Source organism: Panthera pardus, unplaced genomic scaffold, assembly GCF_024362965.1.
Source record: "Panthera pardus isolate Hobbes unplaced genomic scaffold, ASM2436296v1 HiC_scaffold_3, whole genome shotgun sequence".
NCBI lineage: Eukaryota > Metazoa > Chordata > Mammalia > Carnivora > Felidae > Panthera > Panthera pardus.
Genome location: NW_026526876.1, coordinates 27,934,441 through 27,952,200, shown reverse-complemented (window position 1 = coordinate 27,952,200; position 17,760 = coordinate 27,934,441). Strand labels below are relative to the sequence as shown.

The window sequence follows — 17,760 nt, the reverse complement described above, 5'->3', positions numbered from 1 at the left end:
GAACTGAAGAAATGAATTGGACTTTTGCTTGATTTTGTGTTTGCCACAAACGTGTAAGATCTGACATTTGCTGGGTCCTAGGCAAAGCGTACTTTTGCATTTTTTAATACTAAGTACTCATGGTGTCCTCTGCATTTAACAGCAAGTGAGACTTATCCATACCCTCAAGGGCGATCTCTTTAATACTTCAGGGGAATGAAAACAGAGGAAATTGTTTCTGAATTCTAGTCACTGATTTTTATCTTTAAACGTTAAGATATTAAACTCTGTTATGTGGCCTAAATTCATGTTCTTATTTGAGTAACAGTTTTCATCCTCTGCCTATCCCCCTCCTCCTCCTATGCCTTCTCTGCTTGTTGTGTTAGTTGCAACACAGGCTAAGGTGAGATATTTAATTAATTTGGGAAGAAATATGGGGCTTTAACTGTTTAGGATTTGATGCTTTGGAGAAAAGAGAATTTTTAGAGAGGAAGCTCTTCTCAGAAAGTATCTTGAAACAAACTACTGATGTGTTGCACAGCATGGATAAACTCAGAAACATTAAGCAAAAGAAGCAGATACAAAAGACTATGAACTGAATTGAACATGTATGAATTAATAGGATTCCATTTATGTGAAATATCCAAAAGAGGTAAATCTACAGAGACAGAGTAGATTCATAGTTGCCTGGGGCTACAGGTGGGAAGAAGGAGTGACTGTAAATGGGCACAAGATCTTTTTGAAACAATGGAAATGTTTTAAAATTGAATTATGATGATGGTTGCACAACTTTGTAACTTTACTAAAAATTATTGAATTGTACACTAAGGAAAAGAAAAAATACCTAGATGGTTTGAATTAATTTTACGACCCCATACTATCCAATTAGATTGTTTTCATTCAGGTATTTTTTTTAATTTAGCCTGTTTCTAAACTAAAGACATATTTTATGATTCCCTTTTTCTGTGTCTTTGTCCCAGCTTTCCATCCTGCTGAAGAACCAAGATGATCTTGATAAAGCAATTGACATATTAGACAGAAGCTCAAGCATGAAAAGCCTTAGGATATTGCTGCTGTCCCAAGACAGAAATCATGTAAGTAGCCCCTCTGATGACCTGGCGGCTGGACAGAGGGCAAAACTTGCTGTGCTTTAAGAGTTCACCTGGTTTCCTTGACAGAATTTTGTATTCCTCAGCTGCTGCTAAAGCAAGCAAGCACATACGTGGAGCCCAGCACAGCCCACTGTGCCAGTGGCCAGATAGCAGTTTGGATGTGATTTCACTGTGAAGTCAAGTCACCTGTGTTAAAGTTGCAGCTAAAGGTTACTTGGCTTGTGGCATGGGAGGAAGGAAAACATTTATGATTAAAGAGAAAATTCTTTTTCTCTATATTTATGTTATTTCCATTTGATTTGGACCCTAACAAGAGAGATTTGATGAGGGTGAAGGTGCTTAGCGAAGGCTGCTAGGGATTTGAGACTATCCTGTAGACCTACTCTTACAACCCCTCAGCAACCGTGCCTGTCTCTTGAGATACATGTAGGAAACAAGCTTTTCCTTCTTTTCAATGGGAGAAAGGCCATGGAGTGGAGGGCCTCTTGTAACTTACCAGCCACTACCTTACCAAATGGCAGGCGATCTGCAGAGGCCGTCAGAAGTGAAGGATTATCCCTTGTTAACTTCTGTAAAAGGTCCCTGGGGGTCTACATTTCACAAGAATGATTGCAATCTGTCTGTCTTCTAATCACTGATTCCTGTACCAGTTTTCTTGAGATGCATGTTCCTAAAGGTTTCTTGGCAATCTTTCCTTTCCCTTTGCTCGAAGACAGCTAGCTGTGACATACCTTCATGAACACACCATACCAGGACGGAGTTTAGGTGGAATGGTGCTCATGCTGACCATTTATTTTTAAAAAGACGTATTGATATTGGGCTGCCCTACTGATTAGGGGGGAGCACAAGAGAATGCAGTTAGGAGGCCTTAGGAGGGGGAAGGGCAGAGAGAGAGGGAAAGAGAGAATCCCAAGCAGACTCCACGCTCACCAAAGAGCCCAACATGGGGCTCAATCTCACAACTGAGATCATGACCTGAGCCAAAATCGAGAGTTGGACGCTTAACCAAATGAGCCACCCAGGTGCCCCAAGAAGACATTTTCTAATATTACCGAAGTGTCCTTGTGATTGAGGATGGTCTTCTCTGTCTTTTTTCTGGCTTTGTGTTGGAAAATATTCTGAAATGAAGTATATCCTTTATTATTTTATTTTTCTGTTCAAGTTACTCACCTCCTCTTTATAGGCTTTATTTCTTTCATAGGATCCTATCATAGGATCTAAATTTAGCCTAGCACCCAGGGCTTATCACTGTCTACCCTTGCTTTCAACTCCCCAGTCTCATCTTTCCACATTCTTCAGCATACTCTCCCCTTTCTACAGTTCTTACTTTTTGCTCTTTCCCAGACCGTGGCTATTTTTAGTATCTGGCTTGATTTACCTGCTACAGTTTGGTCAGTGTTTTTGCCTGAGCCATCTTGATTACTTTCTGTTCTTTTAGTCATTGGATATAATTTGTATACTTGTTTATAAGTTGCTTACTAATTCCCCTCTAGTTGTTGCATATTTGTACATGTTATCCCAAAAGATTATTAAGGTCCTTGAGAACAGGAGCTGTGACTTACTGTTTTGGAACCCTTCGCCACCCATCCTCTTAAGAAAACACAGTGAATGCTTCTTGATTATTAGCAGAAGTCAAGCAGAAATCGTATTCAGCAAATCTTCTATATGGAAGAAGCTAGAATCGGGGTTTGGTTTAATGATGTGATTGCTTGACTGGGAGCTAGCACACTTGATCATGATCCCTCCATTCCCATGATGAGAAGGTATAGACAACTCGATCCTTACATCTACTTTCCCATCCATTAAGGGGTGTACATGGCTGCAGAGACTGATACAACACTGTGAGCTGCCTGAAAGACGACCATCTGAGCTCTGATACCCAAGGCATTGCATTGCATTAGATGTTGCATAAAATAAATGCCACACTGATGCCTCTCTTTCTTTCTTCTTTCTTTCTTTATTTCTTTCTTTCTTTCTTTCCTTCCTTCCTTCCTTCCTTCCTTCCTTCCTTCCTTCCTTCCTTCTTTTTATGGAACACTTCATGAATTTGCATGTCATCCTTATACATGCTAATTTTTGTATTATTCCAGTTTTAGTATTTGTGCTGCCAGAGCAAGCACTGATGCCTCCCCTTCTAAGGACCTATATTTTAAAAAATTACTATAAAGTCAGTATAACTTTTTAATAAAGTTTAAAAAAGAGAGAACTATCCTATGTAATCCTATCAGTATGACACATTGATTGATATTTACATGTACCCCTGTAGCTTTTGAGCATATGTGTACATACTTCAAATGTTGTCATGGTAGTCATAATTTTCTCAATTATTTTTTCACTTAATATTGTCACGCACATTTTTCTATGTTAATATGCAATCTTCATAATTATAATTTATAAGGGTTCATAATTCCCTTGAGTGGATATACTATAATAACCATTTTTGTTACTGTCAAGTCATTCAAGCTTTTTTTTTTATTTTTATTTTTTTTTGCATTTATAAAGATTTACATTTAAGACTAGCAGTGGTAATGGTGGTGATAAAACCTTTCTTTGGGAACTTCCTCAGCTAGACCTCAGACTTCTTAATAAACACAAGTATCATGATCCAGATTTGCTACGTGCTCAGGAATCCCACCTCCAGAACAGTGCTTCTCTAAGCATCTATGATGCAATGTCAGTTTTGTTCTGATTTCTAGTCTGTCATGCATCAGTTCCTTTTAAAACACAAAAACTGAAAAATGGAAAAGGAAACCAGTGACATACAAAATACAAGACCACAGTTTTTATTATTAGATTCAATAGACAGAAAGTCAGTCTGCCAAATTGCTGTAAAAGTCTGTACAGAGTTATTCTCCATTTCTGTATTTACCTCGTTGAGGACTGTTACGCCCGCCTTGTGGCCTGGTGCCAGCCTACAGATCATACTTTGGTATGCTGCTCCAGGATACCATAGCACCCTGCCTGCCTCATCTCTTGCTGGCAACTCTCAGCCACTTCGTTTCTCTACTGAGTTTCTTTTCTGTTTAGCAAGCTATTGCCTCATCCACCTATTGTTATCACTTATACCTTTACTTCCCTTCTTATTCCTGTTTTTAAATGTGCGGTCTCAAAAAATAAATAATAAATAAATAAATAAATAAATAAATAAATGTGTGGTCTCTTCTCTCTGAATTCCTTTTCTGCTGATCCTTCTATGACGACTTCTAATCTTTCCTCTGCCTTTACCCCTCACCAAGGTGTATATCATACCCCTCCCACCTCACCTGGCCAAGGCCGTGTCTTAGGCTTCAATATTGTTCTTACCTGAGAACTCCTGGACTTTGGTCATCACAGAGTCTGAAGAGCCTCTCTCTAGCCTTACTTTCTCCTGCCCTTTTAAGAAACTTCACCATCTCCTTCAGTAGTTCTTGCCACATTAGGCCTGTGCCTGGAACCATCACCTCTTAGATTATTGCTATTACAGACTTCTCTAAACATGTGTGCATCTGTTAGTTTATCTTTCCTCTCTTGATCTTATAACTTCCTAGACCCAGCTTTTCTATTCTCTTAAAGTAATCTCAAGCTTAACATTATTTTTTTTTTATAAGAAGGTTTTTTATAATTTTTATTTTTTATTTTTTTGAGAGAGAAAGAGAGCAAGCAAGTAAGCATGGGGCGGGGGGGGGGGGGGGGGAGAGAGGGAGGGAGGGAGAATCCTAAGCAGGTTCCACACCCAGCACAGAGCCCAACACAGGGATCAATCTCACGAACATGAGATCATGACCTGAGCTGATATAAGGAGTCGGACACTTAACCGACTAAGCCACTTCAAGCTTAATGTTCTTTTGTCACTTATATCCGAATATGATAAAAACTAAATACCCAGCCACCTTAAACTGAGTATGGCATTTTATTTTATTACATCAGATTCTCCCTGACAAAAGTAAACTTCTAATCTTCTCTTCCAAATGTTGCCCAGTTCCCAAATATCCCATCAATGAGTTTGATGCTATCTTGTCTGCTATTTAAGTTCAAAATATCAAGGACAATGTAAAGAGTAATCCATTCTTTTTTGTCTTACTAAAATAATGGGGCAAGTGCAAGAAGACAGGATCAAAGTTGTTGAGTGGCATAGCTTCAGTCTGGTCCCTGTTTAAACATGGAAAGACCTTACATGTGTAAGTGCTTTTGTCTCTCATTGATTCTTGCAACTTTGAGGGGTCCAGGGCAGGTATCTGTTCTTGCCAGTCTAAACCTGGGGAGACTGAGACAGAGTGACTTGCCTGAGGTAAAGCAGTAAATGGTGACAGAACTGGTCTGAAATCCAGATGTTCTGTGTAGTTCAGTATCTATCAGTTACCATCCAGGATGGGGATCTTAGAATTATTGTAGTCCTTGGGAAACCTCCTCCAGGTTCCTCCACAGTTTGTTAGAAACACAACAGAAAATATAACATTGCCCATGGGGAGAAGTTGTGAGATGTTATGTCACTCTCTTCCCCACAGCTCAGAAGGCAACCGAACTAGAATAGGTCTAAGGGAAGATGAAATTTTCAAGGGGTTGAAAATTCACTTTTATATGTGAATAGCTTAAAAAGCCTGGAACTCTTTAGTCTGGAAAGGCAGCCTAAGCATATACGTAATCAGAATCTACGAAGCACTGAAGAGTAGGGATAATGAAAACACAGATTTAGTCACCTTGTCCTGCTTTGGATGAACCCCTTAAATATTGGGGGGAATATTTGGTGCAAAGTCTCTTGTTGCCACCCTCGAGGCAGAGGCCTGGTGAGATCCAGGTGCCGTTTCTCACTTGATGCTCCTGCGAACCAAACTGACGCAACCACACACACACCCCCCTTCCCCCTGCATAGTTGAGCCTACTTGTTCACTTTGTCTCATACCACCAGATCTCTTAGCAAGGTAATTTGTGAATCCACTTTTGTGACCTTCTTTTCTGCTGATTTTCTAGCTTCCAGTCACTGCAATCTTTATGAAATTGGTTCCCTGGTAATTTTTCATGTCATTTGTATCAGCCAGACACACTGCTACCTGCAGAGTCCTTCAGTGAGGCACGGGGTAGGCAAATGCCACCTTCTGTTTGCTGTCTTTAGAACGTTCTGCTGGCTACCCACTCTATACCTGTGGGCTCTGCTTTCACTCCACTGCTGTCCCCTTTTGGTTTTCCTAGTCCCACCTTCCTCCTTCCTCTCTTTCCCACTTCTCTGTCTTGTTCAAGGTTCCCTGAATCCTTGCATGAACCTCATCTTTGTTTGCCATGCCATTGCCTTTTATCCCCTTAAATCAGGGTTTTCAAAATTGACTGAATATTACACACACTTGGGGAGATTTAAAAAATACCAACCCTTTGGCCCCAGCCCCAGAGATCCTGTTGTAGTTGGTGTGAGGTGTGTTTGGCCCCACAGGCAGCTCTTTAAGTGGGTGGCTAGGGTTGGGAACCGTGACCTTAAATTGAAGTGTCACTCTCCTCCTAAGACCTCCTGCTCAAAGTGTGACCCATGGATCAGCAGCATTAGCATGCCTGGAAGCTTGTTAGAAATGCAGATTCTCGGGGCACCTGGCTGGCTTAGTCGGTGGAGTGTGTGACTCTTGATCCCAAACCCCATATTGGGTGTAGAGATCACTTAAAAATAAAATCTTTAAAAAAAAAAAAAAGAAAGAAATGCAGATTCTCTACTCCATCCCAGACCTACTGAGTCAGAATCTCTGTTTTAACAAGGTTCAAGTTGGATTTGTGCACATTAAAGTGTGAAAAGCCTGCTTTGAAACCTTCATATGTTTTCCAACCTGTTGCCACAACTGCAGCCTTTCCTTCTGTAGGTCTGTGCTTTTGCTGGCCGTGGAACCTACTTTCTCATCTCAGCTTTTAGAGTTTAGAATTGAGAGTTTAGAGTATATGTTCTTTGATACATTTCAAATTCACGCCACCAAGATTTCTGGAATAGGCCCTGTGTGTAAGTAGGTGTCCTCGGTGGGGGGGGAAGGGGGAGCGCTCATCACGTGGCTCTTCTCTTTCTGACTGCAGGGCTGTGGCCTTCCCTTGCCCTTCACTGGCCTGCTTCCCCAGTATGTGGCTTTGACTGTTTTTTCCTTTCTGACTCTCAGCAGAGAGCTATTGCACATCGGAGGCTTCTGCAAGAACATTCACTTCCCCTTGGTTCTGACTTCCCGTTAGAGCAAGACAGTTTGTGAAGACAGCCCTGCATGTGATAAAGTCTGGTGTGGGGAGACCAGAGGAGGCTGCTTGGCAGCTGAATTACCCCTGAAAGCGGGAAGCCTTTTTCCTGGAGGACAGGATATAGTTTGTTTAGGTCAGACTTTTTTTTCTTACGTGAGGTAGAAGAGCTCGAGAAGCAACTAGAAATTTGACCCAAGTTCTTTAGAGTCCTGACCTCCCCTCCCCACTCTCTGGAGTGCTCTGCATGTTTGTGACTGCATCCTGATGCCACTTGCTCACCACTGAGCTTCAGTTTTTAGCTTTCTCAGTGCAAGGGCCCCCCTTTGTTGCTTTGATTTTTTTTCTAGGGCTCACTGGTGGCTTGACTGGGACAGTGCCAGAGCAAGGGTGCATGTGGTAATGTTGACGATCCCATTCTGTTCTGAGATCCTTGACCTCTGGCAGAATGGTACCTTTGATAGCCTTTCCCAGATGAACACAATCCTGAGATGGTTTTCATGGAAAGCCTGGTTATGTTAATCAACTGAGACTTTGCCTTAATTTTGAGGGAGTGATTATGATTGGGGCAGAAGCAGCACATCAAGCTACTTTGAGAAATACGTGTTTATCACCCAGATTTCTGTTGCGCAGGGAGGTTGCCATCATTCTCTATTCTGACCCCCCACTCAGCAGGTGATCTCGCTGCCGAAATAATTTCCTGCTATTTTTCCCAAGCTCTCTGGAGAATTTTATGAGGGAGTGTTTACAACTGTCTTTTCTGTTTGGCATATTATTATAGGAAAACTTGTTATTCCTCCATGCCTAGGTCATCACTCTTTAAACTGGGGCAGTGGGTCTCAGTACTCAGATAACACTGAAGCTGTAAAACTACTGTGAGGAAATAGTGATTTGCCAAGACATATTGAGGAGTGAGATTTGGGGGAAGACTGGGTAGCTCATGTATTGAAAGCATGAAGGCAGCTAAGAACATGAGTCTTAGGGAAGGGGAGGAGGCCTTTCTTGGCCTGCCTGCCTAAAGATAGCTCAGCTTTTTTCCTCTTATCTTGCAGACCAGTCCCTCTCCCCATTCTGGGGTGTCCAGGCAGGTGCGGATCAAAGCTTCCCAGTCTGCAGGAGATATAAATACCATCTACCAGCCCCCCGAGCCCAGAAGCAGGCACCTCTCTGTCAGTGAGTATTTCACCCCTTTTTTCCCTGTCATCTAATTTATCTGCCCATGCTTTTTAAAAATCAAATATTTATTAATTAAAAAACCATCATTTGTAGATTACTACCCTGTGCAAAATAATCCTCTGTGCCTTTATTTGGGGGGAATGGGTAGAGAAATGACTGGAATAGTGTCCCAACCCTCAAGGAGCTTATAGTGTAACAACATGATGGCATGACCAAGTTCCTTTTGAATATGTCTGAAAAAGTGATCTCCTCAAACATCTGCTTGAAGACCTCCAACGACAGTCTACTCTCATTTTTTGTAACGTTTATTTATATTATTTTTGAGAGACAGAGCATGAGTGGGGGAGGGGCAGAGAGAGAGGGAAACACAGAATCCAAAGTGGGCTCCAGGCTGTGAGCTGCCAACAGAGAGTGCTACGCGGGGCTGAAACCCACGAACCATGAGATCATGACCTGAGCTGAAGTCAGATGCTTAACTGACTGAGCCACCCAGGCTCCCAGTCCACTCTCATTTTTGACCATCATTTTGCCAAAGAACTGGGGACTTGTGAGGTTAGGAGTCAGGTCCAAGTTTGAGTTTTGACCTTAGACCTCTTGCTTATGATTCCTGAAGAGTCCTTATGCTCTGAGGAAGATGTTGACCAATGAAACTCTTAGAAAATCAAACTAAGTTGTCTGGAAAGGACAGGAGACTGTTGACAGAGTATATATGATTGGCTAACTAGGAAGAAAGCTATGTAGCTGCTCCCAAGCCTCCCCAGGAAGGAAATCTAAGTCAGGTCTGTGCCTTATGCCAGATAATCCAATATTGTACTGGATCCCATTTCCCAGAGTCTGAAGAGAAAGCCACGTCCTGAATTGTGGCATCTGTATCAAAAGGGAAACCAGGCCTTCAAACATTTGTGGTGAGGTTACTGCTGCTGCTAGGAAGGCAAGTTCTCTTCATAAGGTAGAATTGCATCAAATTGAACTGCTCTCTGAAGATCTTGAGCTGAGCTTGGGGAGTTCTGAACATCATTCCTGCTGCTGAGCCTGTCTGTGAGTGATAAGCAGGAAGAATGTGTTACTAAGGCACTGACTTTGCCTTACTGAGTAATTTCAGGAACCTGAGCAAACACTGGTAGTAAGTGTTGCCCAGCTGAAGGTCCACATATGAGTTCCATATTTCTCTAACATTGTAAATAACTGGTGGCTATGTTTTTAATAAGCTGGTTGAGGAGAAAGAGCCAGAACCCCAGCAAGGAGACACCGTCCAGAACATCTCTAGTCCTCGTATCCAGGTGCCCTGACTCTGCCAGAATGGCTTCTGTTCCAGAACCCTCAGAGAGACTGAGGGGCTGGAGGAGGGCAGTATTGTTCATTTGTACAGTAAGCAGTGAGGATCGACATGGGGCAGTGATTGGTCCATTGGGCCTCCTGGTCCTAAGCAAGAGCCCATGATTTGTGTGTAGAGGCAGGGCCTAAATGCTAGGCATTGTTGTGAAGAGCCATGTATAGAATTTCCTTGTCTGAGAATGCTGAGGAATAGGATTTTTATGAAGTAGTTCCTTTGTATCTAGAGATTGGGCAGTACAGCCTCCCAGCATGTATAGATCCTGGGTTCCTTCGTTCAGCAAGCATGATGTACCAGCCATTGGGCTGAGATGAGGGCTACAATGGACACATGTACAATGAGGCTGCAGTGGAGGGCAGGGTGGGGTGGGAGCACAGAGCAGGCAATAACTGACTCTGCCCAGGCTTTGGAGGTCTTCCACAGAAGAGGAAACACCAGAGCTGACACATGAAGATTTGTTTAGCATAGAGATATTCAAGGCACAGGAAGGGGTACCTGCCAGACATAATTGAAAAAGAAGGTGTTGGGTTCCAAGAACCCCAGGTGGTGTAGAGTGTGGCTCAGAGATCATGGGGGACTTCTATAGGCAAGGATGAGGGGAGAGGGCTTTTTGACTGTTAGCCTGTGGAAATCTCACTTGTGCTTCAGACTGGCTGATGTATTTGGAGGAGAATAAAGGAAGGTGAGAAAGGATGCCTGGGCCACTTCCTAAGGAGCCTTTAATGCCCTTGGGCTTATTGGTAGGCAGTGGGAAGCCACTGAAAATGTTGGTCCCTTATGCCCATCTCCGTTACAGTGTTTGTCACATTATCTCCGTATCAAATGACATTTTTATTCATTCATTTATTCACTTCAGGTTTAATTGTCAAAATATCAGCTATGTGCCAGAAACATGGGAAGGCAAAATGACCTGGCTTCTGCCCCTTATGTCTCTTGTAGATGCATAAGACAATTTGTCTTTGGGAAGACAAATACTTACTTATCATGAGATTAATGTATGACTTACAGGCTGTGGCTGAAAGGTGTGTGGTGCTATGAGCATGTATAACAGAGGGATGTGCCCTGACTTGGGGGGCCAGAAAAGCCGTAGCCTATGATCCGGAGCATGCATGTGGGAATTTTGCAAAGGGAAACAGGGAAGAAAGTCTGAGGCAGGGGGAGCTACACGTGTGGAGGCCTGCTGGCTGGGGGAATATGGTGTGACTGAGAAACAGAAAGAAGCCCTGAGGCTGGAGAGCTGAGAACAATGGGGAGGAACCATCTAAGGCCAGGGAGGGAGGCAGAGCCTTAGGGTCCATGGTCCTATGATTAAAGATTTTGATCTTTAATGTTGAAAGCAGTGAAAATCCACTTTCTTGTTTTTAAAGTGAATAGAAATGGGTAATGTGACATATTCCAATTTGTGTTTTGAAAAGATTGCTCTAGCTACATTGTGGAGAACAGATTACAGGGGAGCAAGAACAGATCAAAGAGAAACCATGTTGTGCTGTTTCGAAGGGGCACATGCACCCCAATGTTTATAGCAGTGCTATCGACAATAGCCAAAGTATGGAAAGATCCCAAATGTCCATCGACAGATGAATGGATAAAGAAGATGTGGTATATATATACAATGGAGTATTACTCGACAATCAAAAAGAATGAAATCTTGCCATTTGCAACTACGCGGATGGAACTTGAGGGTATCATGCTCAGTGAAATTAGAGAAAGACAAATATCATATGACTTCACTCGTATGAGGAATTTAAGAGACAAAACAGATGAACATAAGGGAAGGGAAGCAAAAATAATATAAAAACAGGGAGGGAGACAAAACATAAGAGACTCTTAAATATAGAGAACAAGCAGAGGGTTGCTGGAGGGATTGTGGGGGGGGATGGGCTAAATGGGTAAGAGGCATTAAGGAATCTACTGAAATCATTGTACTATATGCCAACTAACTTGGATGTAAATTAGAATGAATGGATGGAAGGAGGGAGGGAGGGAAGAAAGAAGAGAAACCATGTTAAGGTAATGCAGTTTGGTCCAGAGGAAGAAGACAGAAGCTTGGATTAGGCTGGTGACAGTATTGGAGAGAAGGCACAGGTGTATTTGAGACATTTAGAAGGTAAAAACAACAGAACACAGCATTGTGGTGGTTCTCAAAGTGTGGTCTAGGGTGGGGACTCAGTTCAGGGGGTCCCTGAGATCCCTTCAGGGGGTCTGCGGTTTGCCTTTTTACTGATTCTCTCATGAATATACATTGGAGTTTTCCAGAGGTTGCATGCGTGAGGTGATGTCATTGCTCTGATGGCTAATAGAATGTGTGCTTGTGTATTAATGTGTTTTCAAAAAAAGTTGTTTTTTAAAGTTTATTTATTTATTTACTTATTTATTTATTTTGAGAGAGAAAGCACGAGTGGGGGAGGAGCAGAGAGAGAGAGAATCCCAAACAAGCTGTATATTGTCAGCACAGAGCCCAGCTTGGGGCCTGATCTCTCACGAACTGTGAGATCATGACCTGAGCTGAAATCAAGAGTCAGATGCTCAAGTACTGAGCCACCCAGGCGCCCTGTGTGTTTGCAAAATTTTTGAGCTTTAATATCTAATACAGTGAATATCAATTGATAAAACCCTCTTAATAAAAGCTATTTGATGTCCTTGGTTTTTAAAGTGTAAAAGGGTCCTAAGACCAAAGATTTCAGAACTACCATGATACTATATTGATTTTGCAGGGGTTGAATGAGCAGGAGATAAGTTACTGGTTTATGGATCTGGATGAATGGCACTGCCTTTCACCAAAACAGAAACAGTCGACGAGAGCCTGGTTTCGCATGCTGAGAAGAGGCAGACCTGATGTTTTAGAGGTTGAATTAGAGGTGCCTTTGAGAGACCTAAGAGGAGATAGCAAATGAACAGTTAGATATACAGGTCTCTAGAGGAGAAAATCAGGACTAGAAAAAAAAAATTAGAAATTGTCCAGCTGAAGCCATGTGCCCAGGTGAGGGGCCCTAAGGAGAGACTGCAGAGTAAGAAGAGGCCTAGGACTGAGCCTTAGGAACCCAGACACTTTATGGCCAATTAGGGGAAGATGAACCTGCAAAGGGCACAGCAAAGGAGTGACCAGAGAAACAGGAGGGGATAGGGGGAGGCCTTACATGGTACCAGCCAGGTTGGAAAGGGCAGACCAAGGGCAACTTGTCGTTTGGTCCACAAATGTCTGAGTGCTTGCTGTGTTGGTGCAGCATAAGGCTGTTTGGAAATGGAAGGAAACAGGAAGAGGAAAGAGTCAGGGTTTAAGTATTGGGCAGTAGAAAAAGTGCTTGGAGTAGAAATGGGGTCAAGAAGCCTTAGCCATTCAGCCCCCAACCAGCAGGAGCAAGTGGGGTTTTCCTCCTCCCTCCACCAATATGAAGGAACCTGTATTTAGTGAGAGACAGTAACATGCACGTCATTCAGCCCCCACCGCACCGTGTTCAGTGATGGGGAAGTGCAAGTGCAATTTTAGGTCACGCTATTTGTTTGAAGTTTTTCCTTATATTGAATTGAAAATCTGCCTTCTCTCACATTACCCAGTGACTCTGGTACTGCTCTCTTGAGCAACACAGATGTACAGATAACATCTTTCATCTGACAATTTTTCAACTATTTGAAACCAGTTATGTTTACTTTTTGTTCTTTCCATTGTAATATACATACCTTGAATTTTAATTTTTTCAAGCCAATTAGTCTATTAAACTAGTTCATGCTAAAAACTAAAAACAAGCAACAAACAAACAAAAACAACTAGGTGATGAGTTAACCCAAAAGAAAGATCCCTGTGGGGAGATCTTCAGACAAGGCAGCTGGAGTTTCCCTATGTGACGATGCCCTTCCTCCTGTCTTTGCGTGTAGAAATTTTACCCACCTTTGAAGCCAAGCTCGAGCACCATTTTTTCCCATATACATTGGGTGGTGCCCTTAACCCATGTAGCCAAGCCCTGCCACCTTCTGACTCATGTTCCGTCTAGTGTGTCTTGTTAAGTGCCTTTGCCTCTGTTCCCGCTCCATCTTATTCCTTGTCTTGCTACTGCAATCCCACAGTTAGGCAAACCAGATTGCAACCCCTAAGGAATGGGTAGTGGGGGAGCAAAGGCAATCAGTTCTTTCAAGGAGCTTGGTGGTGAAAGAAAATCAGAGATGGGTTAGTGGTTTATAGGAGAGCCAGACTGTAAGCCAGAGATCTGAGCATGCTCACCAAGAAGGGAGGCGCAAAGTCAGGTGAAAAGAGTGCTGAGGGTGGTGCCAAAGGAACCGTAGGGAAGCCGACTCCTGTGGCAGATGAAGCGAGGAGTGCAGGTAGAGGGTCCAGAATGCTTTGGCCAGGGGAAGGAGAGAAGGAAAAGTTCAAGCAGAGGAGGAGAGAAGTGTTGAAAGGATGAGGTGACTGGAGGGAGCCATGGCAGCAGTGGGGTAGAGAGCTGTGCACAGTGCAGACCTCCTGTCCCCCCTGTCCTGGTGCAGTCGGAAGGGCGGGGCCTGGGATCACACAAGTCAGCTCCCTTCACTTCCACAGGGCTCTTCTCCTTGCCAGAAATTCTTCTGTGATGCTAGATGAGACCAGAAACTGTTTAGTAGTGGTGGCAACTTCAGAATAAAATGGGAATTTTGAAAGTTGAAACACATTAGGATGTCCTCCGGGTCTCATGGGATGAAATGTTCTGCACAGCCTGGTCCAGTGTGAGCACACTAAGAAATACTGGTTAAGACTTCCCACTGAAGAAGAAAAAAAGATTCAATTCCTCCCCCAATCTCATCTGCCCAGCAAGAGACAGCAGAGTTTAGAGAAAATAGTTGATGTCCAAAACAGCTATCTCTTTGTACTTGGAATGACCTGCACATTAACACTGACCCCAAACCCTAGAACTCCCTGCAGAGGCAACTTCCTGACTGCATCAGCTTCCTGACAGGAATCTCCTATGAGAATGGGTAGAATCTGAGAGCCAGTCTTTCAGCTTTGGGTGAGAGTTTTGCTCGGACTCTGCACTATGGGTTAAGGACCTAGCAGAGAGCTGGCATGGCCCAGGAGGAGCACAGACGGCCGGCAGCTTAAAGCCCTGGCTTTCTCCTTATGTGTAGAACACCATCATGCAAAGCAGTGGGCCACTCTGGACACAGGCCTACTACTCTGCTTTGTTGCTTCAGCTGTTGCTGCTGGGGCCCCTTGGCACAAATGGCCTCATGAGAATAGAACAAGATTGGGCTGGAATGCCAGGGAAGGGCATCCTAGAGAGCCTGCTGTCCCTGCCATGCCTGCTTTCCAAGGCCTGAGTTGAGTGGTCTTGCTTGCGTAGTGCTGTGATTTGTGTTGTCTAGCTCACTGCTGTCTCTGCTGGTAAATGTGGGCGCATCAGTGAGTCTTGCAGTCCAGTGTCCTGTCCTGTTCAGGTCCCTGTCTTACTTGTTCTCGACTGCTGTTGTAGCTCCCAATTTCTGAATTGAAGATAAAAACAAAACTGAAAATGCTCTGGGGCAGTTCTGCCAACTCCTGGTTTTTCCATTTGCTTCCTCTGATAGCCATTGGTTTGGGGAGACTTCCCTTTCCTGCCCCAAGCTGTGGGCCTGTGCACAATAGCCCCTGGCCCATTGCCCATCAGATAATAAGGCTGGCTCTCTGCAGGCAGCAATGTGTATTGGAAAAAGTGAAAGTCTCTGGCTGGAAATAAAAGCTCAGAAAACCTTTGCTATTTTCCCCCAGCCCCTCCTGGGTCTGTAGTGCTGGCCTTGTGAGTCAGTCCCATCCTACCTGGAAAACCAGGGGAGAGTTCAGTGGCAGCTGGTGAAGAAGAGAATGGATGTTGCATTCTTGGATATTCACCTAGGCACTCCGTGTAACAGACTGGGGCAGTTCATCCTGTCTGGGGATAGTTTAGATCCCTGTCTGGGGATTTCATCAATAAGTGGGTTTTTCTTTTTCTCTCATCAGTCCCTTACAAGAGACATTTTTGTTCATTCTAGGTCAGATGTGTAATACCTTTTTACCCCAGCACGTATTGCTCAGGGTTCAGGTGCACAGAGTAGAATCCACTCTAACTAGTTTCAGGAAGAATAGATTTAGTGCACATCTTGGCTTACAGGGTGGAGAGAGAGAGAAACAGACACCACAGAGCTACTCCCTCTTCTGTAATCTGGAAGCTACCAGATTCAGAAGCACAGTGCCCCTCTGCTCTGCTTCACACCACATACATAGAGGATGCCTGCGTCTGTGTCTTGACATCGGAAAAACTGGAGACCAGGTGTGGGGCCTCTGGTAACACTGCAGCAGGAAAACCGCGGCTCCCATGACTGTGTCCAGGAGCGGTAGGAATAGCAGGAAGCCATCTCAATCTCACACAAGTGCGTCTGATTGGCTGGACCCCAGGGGGTCTTAGATGTAATAGCTTTTAGCTGATTAACTTCGAAAGTGCAGGAAGGCATACCTGAAGCGTGGAATGGATCTTGAGTCTAACCCATTTTATCGGCCACATACAGTGAAGGAAACGAATGGAATTCTGCTGAGCTCCTACCTTGTACCAGCCTCTGCAACAGACATTTGGTCTCACCTGGTCCTGTGTCTGCTCCTCTCAAGGGCACATCCTGGGCTCTGTTGTAAAAGATCTTGTTTCTGTGCTCTAGGCTCCCAGAACCCTGGACGAAGCTCACCTCCCCCTGGCTATGTGCCTGAGCGGCAGCAGCGCATTGCCCGGCAGGGGTCCTATACCAGCATCAACAGCGAGGGGGAGTTCATCCCAGAGACCAGTGAGCAGTGTGTGAGTATGGGGTCCGGGATATGCCTTGGAGTGTGTCAGACCAAGGCTATAAAGGGGCTTCTCAGTGGTCACTAAGAGCGACTAAGAGCACTCTGAGCTCTTAGAAATCACCTTCAGTTCCTTGCCATTTGGCTCTCTCACAATATGGCAGCTTCTTCAAGGCCAGAAGGAGAATCTCTTGCTCCAGTCTGTGGATCATAAAATGTAACATAAAGATGGAGTCATCAAATGTAACATAATCACAGGAATGAACATGCCACCCTCTTTGCCATAGTCTGTTGACTGGAAGCAAGTTACAAGTTCTCCCCTTATTTAAGGGAAGGGGTTTATACAAGGCTGTGACTCATTGTGGGGGTCACTCTAGGGTACGTCCTCCAGAACAGTTTACCCATTTCAATGGCTAACTTTTTAACTAGTGGCTCGCTTGATGAAAATGACATTTTAGCTTAGTGAATTCAACGAGAGCGAGATCTCTGGCTTCGTTCTGAAGTCTTGTCACAGAGCTTTGCTTTGATTGCGTAAGAGAAGGATCTGCACTTATAAATGTTTAGGAGTCGGTCTGGGAAAGGGGGATTTCTTAAGAGTAAAGTGTCCAGTAGAAGGACCAGCACCATCACGTGAGGGATTTTACAAAAAAACTGATCCTTGTAACTTTTCTTTCCCCTAAAACTGATTCTTACAACTTTTCTTTCCCCATGATAGCTAATCTCTGAAAGCGTTATCCAAACTATACAGGCTGTGAGAAGCCCTTTACACTGCTTCTTCTCTCTTCTGTTAACTCTTGCTTTCCAGATAAAATTATGTTTATGGAGTGCTTTTAGATAAGGATTCCCTTCTTAGGTATTTTACTGACTATTCTTTCTGTTTTCTTTAACCAGAACACTTCTGGACATTGGCTGTGTTAGAGGTGACTTGGGTGTAAAATCTCAGATTGCAAATGAGTTTATTGCCTTTGGTCTTGATCCCTCCCCGTGGCCCTATATTCTGGTCCTTTTACTTCTTTGTTTTACCTGGCTAGCCCTAGAAGGTGTGGGAGTATTAGACTCCTAGAGAGGACAGACTTTTAGAAAGAGGCCAAAGAAGGAATGCATAGGTCCTTCCCTGGTGCCCCGGACTCTTTAGCTAAAGTGAATTGTTCCTGGTAACGGACCATTCAAGATAAATCCACTTAACGGAGACCAAAACATGTATGTAGTGAAAGAATATTCAATTGGGCCTTTCT

General features: G+C 43.7%; 1 protein-coding gene across 1 annotated transcript in view; it reads left to right on the top strand.

Moving 5' to 3' along the window:
* The window catches only part of MAP3K3 (mitogen-activated protein kinase kinase kinase 3), a 60,814-nt gene that overhangs the window by 31,611 nt on the left and 11,443 nt on the right, over window positions 1-17,760 (top strand). Inside the window, exons 5-7 of the mRNA XM_019466590.2 lie at window positions 960-1,073; window positions 8,315-8,435; window positions 16,405-16,538. Of these exons, the coding sequence (XP_019322135.1) occupies window positions 960-1,073; window positions 8,315-8,435; window positions 16,405-16,538 (369 nt within the window). The remainder of the gene's footprint in view (window positions 1-959; window positions 1,074-8,314; window positions 8,436-16,404; window positions 16,539-17,760) is intronic.